This window comes from Nicotiana attenuata, unplaced genomic scaffold (assembly GCF_001879085.1).
Source record: "Nicotiana attenuata strain UT unplaced genomic scaffold, NIATTr2, whole genome shotgun sequence".
NCBI classification, from domain to species: domain Eukaryota; kingdom Viridiplantae; phylum Streptophyta; class Magnoliopsida; order Solanales; family Solanaceae; genus Nicotiana; species Nicotiana attenuata.
Genome location: NW_017670412.1, coordinates 321,791 through 330,977, shown reverse-complemented (window position 1 = coordinate 330,977; position 9,187 = coordinate 321,791). Strand labels below are relative to the sequence as shown.

At 41.7% G+C, this 9,187-nt stretch overlaps 1 protein-coding gene across 1 annotated transcript; it reads right to left on the bottom strand.

Moving 5' to 3' along the window:
• Positions 1–3,206: 3,206 nt before the first annotated feature.
• On the bottom strand, positions 3,207–6,909 carry LOC109239071. Its single transcript, XM_019405577.1, has 5 exons — positions 5,857–6,909; positions 5,475–5,756; positions 5,273–5,415; positions 4,190–5,160; positions 3,207–3,559 (listed from the first exon to the last, which is right to left on the bottom strand). Exons 1-5 carry the CDS (start codon positions 6,907–6,909, stop codon positions 3,207–3,209), a joined length of 2,802 nt encoding a protein of 933 aa, XP_019261122.1.
• Positions 6,910–9,187: the final 2,278 nt, after the last annotated feature.

Sequence of the window (9,187 nt, the reverse complement as noted above, 5' to 3'; positions counted from 1 at the left end):
CACAAATACATCAAGAGTCACCACTATCAAGGAATATTCTTCACATACGTAAAATTAATATTTTTTCTTTCTTTTCTTATTCAATTCAAGCGACTCACACTTTTTCAAATTACTCTTTTCTCCTTATTTCATTAGTTCCACTCAAAAGCCAAACCAACCACCCCACACTTCAACTTTTACACAGTTCATAATAAATTCAAGTGCTCATGAGAGGTACAAGGTTCAAATAGATTGTCAATTCAAACAATTTGGTAAGGCTTGTAATGTGGTTGCCAAAGAAACAGGGTTGTAGGTTCAAAGGGGTTAACTAAGATACATAACAATTAGGTGGGCGATAGCTTATAACTGGCTCAACAAAGAAATGCCTATATCACTTCCAAGACTGAATAAAACTACTATTTTGCTTTAGAACACACGGGGCAAGTTCTAGACATCAAATGCATTGTACAGAATAACACAAACCTCACACACACATGGCACATAATTCACTCAAGATTGGACTCATCAAGACACTCTAGTCAAAACATTTAAGCAAAGTTAAGATCATACAAATTAAGGTACTTGTACAAGAGTCAAAAACTGAGCCTAAGCGTCACAACTAAAGCACTCACTATTCTCAAGGCATGATCATGTTAAGAGATATTGCCTTCTATTCAATTCATAGCGCAAGGTTTCCCTATTCCTAAAGAAAATAAAAACTAACTACACCCGATTCAAACAAAACCTTTGGAAAAAAACCGCGATACAATGAAAAACCAAGGGGGAACGAATACACTACCTAACAAAAGAAAATCTTTTTGATATTTTTCTTTCGACTTAAATCCCTCAAGAAACCCGTCGAATTGATATCCATCGTCGGGAAAAGACAAAAATTCTAAGTTAAAATTTTTATTTTATTAAGTTGCTACCTAGTGCAACTAGCAAAGATAAGGCAAACTACAACTACCAAGCGGAAACTACAACTACATGTACATATAACACACACATAGCCCCCGCCCCACACTTTAAATGGTGGCATGTCCCCATGTCACACACAAAAAAAAATGCAAGGTAAAGAAGACTTCCCTGATAGAGTCAGTTAGTGTCGGCGACAGTGCCGGGGTCTAGATCACAAGCCCGGCCAAGTGCACGCAGCCATGCCATGATCTTCCTCTCAAATTTGGCATTTTGTGTAGCAAGGGCATCCACTCGATCTCCCAAGTCTGTGACAGAGGTACGCATCCCCGCCATCTCCCGCTCTCAAGCGCTCTTTCTTGTCTCGCCTTTACCACCTGAGGTTCCCCCAACATCCTGCTCGTGCAGCGAGGAGGCAGCAACCTCTATAGCTTGCACCTTATTGCCATCATCGGGCGCATCATACTCATCGCTAACTGCCTCTACAAGCCCAGTCCTTCCCAATTACTACTTTATCAGCCCGAAAATTTTATTCCTTTTTGAGTTTCCCATCTATGTACTTGTTTTCGGCACACGTGCCTCACGGCATAACCGAGTGATTAAGGATGGAAAAAAGAAACCATACCTCTGCACAGGACAACGAACGAACATCTCATGAATAACCGAATGAACATCTCACCGTGATTAATCTTAGCCACATCAAAATCATGGCCATTGATAAGCACCAGATCAGTGCGGCCCGGGGACCATTCACCTTAGTGGTGTTTGAGGAAGGCAGCAAGCGACTATTTATATTGTGGAGCCAACACTTACCTTCAAAAGGTAAGCGATGACGAATGAAACTTTCGCCCCGGCGTGAGCCACACTACCTCCTTATTGGGCAACAAATGGTTCTAAAGAACAGTTGCCACATGGGTGGCTCTTTGTTATACGTGTCATAGTTGTCTTCTATTTTCGGATTTCCACCAAACACTAGCAAATGGTAGGCCCTTCGAATGGCCTCTGTGGATACGTCCACACTCTTCTTTCGAACTGTGCAGACATGGTTGACATTTTCTGGGTAGTTCGCATAAAACTCCCGAACAACCATTAAGTTTTCCTCGTTAGGTTACTAAGAAAATATCCCCAAGCCTCGCCTGACCAATTCATGATACATAGTGGGACATTCATTTTGGAGGGATCCTATATCAATTACCCTCTCCGGTATGGGCTTCTTGCTTGCCTTATTACAGAATCGTTCCTGGGCAGCACTGTAGACGAACTTGGTAATATCATACGGGCGAGCAGTAGCAGAAGCTCGCGACCGGGATGAGCCAGCATGACCACTTGAGGAAGCACATGTGATTTTTTATTTGTTGGACGGCGTCATAATACCTGTAACAAACACCAAATATCAGCTAAAGGCGCAATTGGTGAATCAAGAGAGGTTACTCAGACTTCACCAGCGCACTTGGTCACAAAATTACACTCTCAAACTCTTTGTGACATTTATACGAACATCTGATATGCACAGTTCAGACGAACCCCTACACAAAATAATATTTAGCCCCAATTAGACGAATGATACACCAATGTCACACCAAACCATCCATGGTGAAATTCAACTCCTACCCCATAAGAAAACGAATATAACTAGAAAGAAAGAACTAACAAAAATCTACTACAACACAAGAAAATGAAAAAGAATAAACTAAACTAAGAGGGAGAAAACATCTCACTTACCTGAGGGAAAACATGTGAGGATGTGGGGAGAGGAAAAAAGGGAAGAGGGCACTGTGAATTAATGGTAGGATTGGAGGCTTAAGAGAAGAGATGAGAGAAGGAAGTAGGGTTAGGGTTGTTTAGAAGAAGGGAAAATGGAGGATTTTGAAATTGGGGGTGTTTAAAAAAAGGGGAAGGGGTCCGAAATTAGGGTAGTTTAGAAAAGGGGGGGGGGGGGTCCAAAATTTAACCAAAAAAAGAAAAACAAAAAGAGCTCACCTGTGCGCGGTCAGTGCCCGTTCGCGCACGTGAGGAAGTGTAGGGATGAAAATGCATGGCCATATGCACGGTCAGTGCGCGGCTGTGCATGTAGGGCAGTGGGGTGTCTTAAAATGCACCGCCATATGTACGGTCATTGCGTGACTGCACATGTTTTTTTTACCTTTCACGTCATGTGCCTTCTTGTACCTACTATACCATAGTATACACTAATTTTTATCTATTCTATGCTGTGAACAAAAGTGAATTTGAATAAAAAAGAAAATCTAACTAGCAGAAGGGTTAGAGGTAGTTATGAGTTATAGTCGTTAGCTTGACTCAACCGGGAATCCTCAATTGATTTTGATGCTCGAGGATTGCTGTGCAGATCCCCCAATGAGATACGGTTTTAATATGTGCCCATTTACGTTGAAGCTTTCTGTTCCGTCTTGGTTCTGGATCTCAATTGCCCCATATGGTGATACATGTTTCACCACATATGGTCCTGTCGATCTAGACTTGAATTTTCTGGGAAATAATCGGAGTCTACTATTGCACAGTAGGACTCTGTCTCCTTCATGAAACTCCTTTGGCTTAATCAAACGATCATGCCACCTTTTAGTCTTTTCCTTGAAGATCCACACACTTTCATACGTGTCTAATCTGAACTCTTCAAATTCATTCATCTGCCCCAACCTGTGGTCACCTGCAAGACTAAGATCAAGATTAAGCATCTCAATTGCCCAATAAGCCTTATGTTCTATCTCAAAAGGTAGGAGACATGACTTTCCATACACTAATTTGAATGGCAAAGTTCCTATGTTTGTTTTGAACGCAGTTCTATACGCTCATAGGGTTTCATCCAGCTTGATAGACCAATCTTTATGAGAAGCACTAACCGTCTTTTTAAGAATTCATTTAAGTTCTAGGTTGGCCACTTTGACTTGCCCACTAGTTTGTGCATGGTAACGGGTTCCTGTTTTGTGTGTGACCCCATACTTGGACAACAACGCAACAAACTGTTTATTCACAAAGTGTGGCCCATTGTCACTGATAATCACTCGAGGTATCCCAAAACGGGAAAAGATGTTTTTCCACAAAAACTCACACACCACCTGAGCATCATTGGTCCTAGTAAGAATTTCTTCGACCCATTTAAAGACGTAGTCAACGGCTACTAGGATGTACTCATGAGAATGCGACATTGGGAATGGACCTATGAAGTCAATGCCCAGAACGTCAAAAAATTTCACATACCAGAATGGAGTGGAGAGGCATTTTGTCCCTCTTGCTATTATTACCCGCTCTCTAACACTTGTCACATGCAGCTACATACGCCCTGCATCTCTGTAAAGAGTAGTCCAAAAGAAATCGGCTTCCATGACCTTTGCTGCAGTTCGATTTCCACCATAGTGTCCTCTAGCTACTCCATCATGGCAATGAGACAGAATGCTTGCCATTTCTCCTTCAGGAACACATCTTCGAATCACACTATCTGCACACAATTTAAACAAGAAAGGGTCATCCCAAAAATAACTTTTTACCTCACTTTGAAGCTTCCGTCTTTGATCATGAGTGAGGTCATGGGGCAACCATCCACTAGCCAAAAAGTTGGCTATATCCACATACCAAGGCGGCCATTCGGAGACCGCGACTGTGGAGAAAATCTGTTCATCAGCGAACTCTTCCCTTATTCCGACTATTTCAACTGGAGGTTTCTCAAGTCGAGATAGATGATCTTCGACTTGATTTTTTGTGCCCTTCCTGTCTTTTATCTCCAAGTGAAACTCTTGGATCAACAACACCCACCGCATCAGACGCAGCTTGGATTCCTTCTTACTCAACTTGTATTTCAACGCTGAATGATCAGTGTGTACAATCACCTTACTTCCCACAAGGTATGATCTAAACTTGTCAAAAGAAAAGACCACATCAAAAAACTCTTTCTCAGTAGTGGCATAATTTACTTGAGCATCATTCAATGTCCTGCTTGCATAGTAGATGGGCCCAAATATTTTATCTTTTCGTTGCCCTAGAATTGCTCCCACACCTACATCACTAGCATCACACATCATCTCAAATGGCTGGCTCCAATCAGGTGTCACCATAATAGGAGCACTAAAAACCTTTTCCTTTATCAATTCGAATGCTCTTAAGCACTCCACATTGAAAATAAACTTGGCATCTTTCGCTAGTAATGTTGTTAACGGCTTGGTAATGCTGAAAAAGTTGTTGATGAACCTCTTATAGAACCCAGCATGTCCCAAGAAGCTTCTTATGCTCTTTACCGAAGTCGGGAGAGGGAGCCTAGAATAACATCAACCTTAGCTCTGTCGACTTCAATTCCACGAGCAGTTACTTTGTGGTCCAGGACAATTCTCTCATTCACCATGAAGTGACACTTCTCCCAGTTAAGAACCAGTGAATGGCTTCACAACGTTCAAGCACGAGCTTCAAATTCATCAAGCAATCCTCAAAGTCATAACCAAAAAGGGTGAAATCATCCATGAACACCTCTAGACACTTCCCGTTTAAATTGGAGAATATAGACATCATGCACCTCTGAAAAGTGGCAGGTGCATTACACAGCCCAAACGACATCCTCCTGTAAGCAAAAATACCTGATGGGCAAGTGAATGTGGTTTTCTCAACATCTTCTGGGCAATGGGTATCCGATTGTAGCCTGAATACAAATCCAGGAAGAAGTACCATCCGTGTCCAGCCACCTTCTCAAGCATTTGATTGATAAAAGGGAGTGGGAAGTGGTCTTTCCTTATTGCATCATTCAGCCTTCTATAGTCGATGCACATTCTCCATCCAGTGACTGTTCTTGTGGGGATTAACTCATTGTCTTCATGTTTCACCATTGTTATGCTCCCTTCTTCAGTACAACTTGCACTGGACTGATCCACTGAATGTCAGAGATGGGGAAGATCACTCCCGCATCTAGCAATTTGATAATCTCCTTGTGCACTACCTCCTCCAGTTTCTTGTTTAACATACGTTGGACTGCACCACTGGCTTGCTATTTTCTTCCAACAAGATTTTGTGCATGCAAATGGCTGGATTGATTCCTTGAATATCAGCTATGTCCCAGTCAATGGCCTTCTTATGCTTTTTCAGCAGCTCCACCAGCTTTTGCTCATGTGTACCTGTCAAGTCTGAAGAAACAATCATGGGAAAATTGTTAGTTTCAAGAAAGGCATATTTCAAGTGAGTGGGTAGGACTTTCAATTCCACATTAGGCTTAGAAGCCTCCTCTTTTAGTTCCTCCTCATTAACCACTTGATTTTCAGTTTCAAGAGCTTTAGCCTCTTTCTTTATTTCAGGATCTTCATCCTCCACTGTGCTAGACTGAGTAATACACTTCTCCAAAGTGTGTCCCACAAGCTTGTCTAACTTGTATTTTTCAGCCAATTCCCTTACAATATCTAGCTTGAAACATAAGTAGGCGGACACCTCATCGCTGGGGTATTTCATTATCCTCTTTATCTGAAACACCACTTTTTCATTGCCCACTCTGAGCATAAGCTGGCCCTTATAGATATCAAGGATAGCTCTTCCTGTACATAAAAATGGCCTCCCCAGAATAAGAGGCACCTCCTTGTTCACCTCCATATCCACCACAATAAAGTCTACGGGGAACACAAACTTGTCCACCCGTACTAGAATATCTTCAATGATTCCCTCAGGTAGAATAGTGGTTTGGTTGGCCAGTTGTAGGGATACTGGTACAGATTTGATCACTCCAAGCTCACCTTCTAGTTTCCTGAATACAGATAAAGGCATTAGACTTATAGATGCCCTAGAATCACAGAGGGCCTTGTCAAACTTTTCACTCCCTAACGAGCATGGTATGGTTAAGTTTCCAGGATTCTCGCACTTTTGGGGAATTTTGTTTTGCAATATCGCACTACAGTGGGAATTTAGCTTGACCACTATCATTTTCTCTAATTTTCTCATGCTAGATAGAATTTCCTTCAAAAACTTAGCATAAGCGGGCATCTGAATGAGTACCTCTGTGAAGGGAATGCTTACATAAAGTTTCTTGAGCATCTCCAGGAATCACCCAAAACATTTGTCAAGTTTCTCCCGCTTCATCTTTTGAGGGAAGGGTAGATCTGGTATGTGCCTACTTTCTTCAATCTCCTTTTGTACTCCACTACTCTGGCCTTTTTTCTCTTCATTCTTCTTCTCTGCTGGTGTCTCAGTCTGCTTGTTAACCACCTCAGGTTTAGCCTTCACTATTAGGTCAGTCAACACTTTTCCACTTCTCAGAGACACATCTTTGATTGTTTCCTTTGGGTTCTTTTCAGTGTCAGAAGGAAGAGTCCCATGAGCCCTCTCAAACAACAAATTTGCAATCTATCCCATTTGTCTTTCTAAATTCCGGATAGCTGTGCCCAGAGTCATAAATTTTTCATCAATTTTGTTGATGGATGCCTTCATGAGATCTTCCATATTTGACTGATTTAGCTGTGGTGGTTGGTACTGCTGCCTCTGCTGGTTCTGAAAACCTGGTGGTCCCTGACCCTGAGTCTGAGATTATTTTGCTGCCATGAGTTCAAGCTCCCATTAGGTGAAATCCACAAAAAACCTAGATGTCTTTGACCCATAGCATTAAAGTTGTATAGACCTTGGTAGTTTCCTCTATTAAAGTTCCCCACAACGTTGGCGTCCTCAGTTGTAGCTTGACACTCATGCGTAGGGTGTCCCAACCCACAAATGTCACAACCCACCTGTGGTTGGTTTTGCACATGAGCCATAGTCAATTGCTTGATGTCCTTAGTTATAGATGCAATTTGGGCCTGCATTGCTATAGATGATTCTACTTGGTGCACCCCTGTTGATTTTCTCCGATCCCGTTGGTCTGTGGACCATTGATCTGCATCTTCAGATAGTTCATTCAAAAGAGTAACAGCCTCTTCCTGAGTTTTCTTAATCAGAGGACCTGCAACTGCACTATTAAGCAATCTCTTTGATGACGGGTTTAGCTCATCCCAAAAGTCCTGAATTGCATCCATTGCTCTATTCCGTTGAGAGGGCACTGGCTGAAATTATGAATCCCCTTCCTCATCCTTCCAGTATTAGAAGTCGAGAAGTATTTTTCCAGAAACTTGGTAGTCATCTCCTCCTATGTACGAATTGACCCTGTGGGCAGACTTCTCAACCACTGCTTGCATCATCCTTCAGTGAGAACAGGAATGCTCTGAGGTATATAGCATCATGTGATGCTCTATTGTAGCGAAATATGTTCATAATTTCATCAAAGTCCATCAGATGGTTGTTGGGATCTTCATTGGGTTTGCCCCTAAAAATGCAATTCTTGTGAATAGTCTAGATGACTCCCTGTTTGAGTTCACAATTGTTGGCATCGATGGGTGGGGGCCTCATACTAGACTGTTGTTGGTTTTACACTGGTTTAGCATAATTTCTTAGTGATCTTTCAGGCCTAGGAACTGCATTTTCAAATGCATCCTCGATAACTTAGTTGAATTGAGTCTTCGATCCCCATCGACCATTTCATCCGTAATTCAGCGGGATGCTTCAGCCGCTAACCGTGCTTCCTATTGCTGAGTCGCCTCTCTGGCATCTAGGTCTACTATATCTTCGTTGCTCACCATTATATCCTGAGTTGAAGGCTGACCCAACAACAATCCACTCGATCATTTCTCTCTTTTCAACTGCCTCAGGTGTTTGTCTAACTCTGGGTCGTATGGCACCAAGTCCTTCGAAGCGGATCGAGTCATACACCTTTGAACTTAACACGTTGTTTGCACACAGATGAGAAGAGTGTAAAAAAGGAAAATAAAATAAAGTTGTTCTTGAATTAGCGCTGAAAATAAATTTAAACACAATTAATTGCCATTCCCCGACAATGGCGCCAAAATTTTTAACGAGCGCAAAACCGGTGTATAAAATGTAGGCTCGCTAGTCAAAGATAGTATAGTATTTAATCGCTTCCACAGGGATTGGTTTTAATAATCTCCTATTAAATCTTCAGCGCAACACTATCCGGGATAATAAACCTTTTGATTGATGTTATTATCGACTACAAATAAAACTAATATTATCAACTGTAGGAAACTAGTGATACCCTAATGATTAGTAACAACGATGGATTATCAGTGCGAGAAATAAGGGTGATGACAAGATGTGTGATCAACTAGTGTTCCAGGAAACTCTGTGTTAAAATCACTCTTAACATCTGTTAACTCTTTCGATTTCAACAAATGATTAGGCCACTTCAGGGGTTCAAATTCTTCTTCTAAATAGATTTGATTCCTTTAATTAGCCTAACAACAGGTCTTATGAAGATATGCACTAAAATATT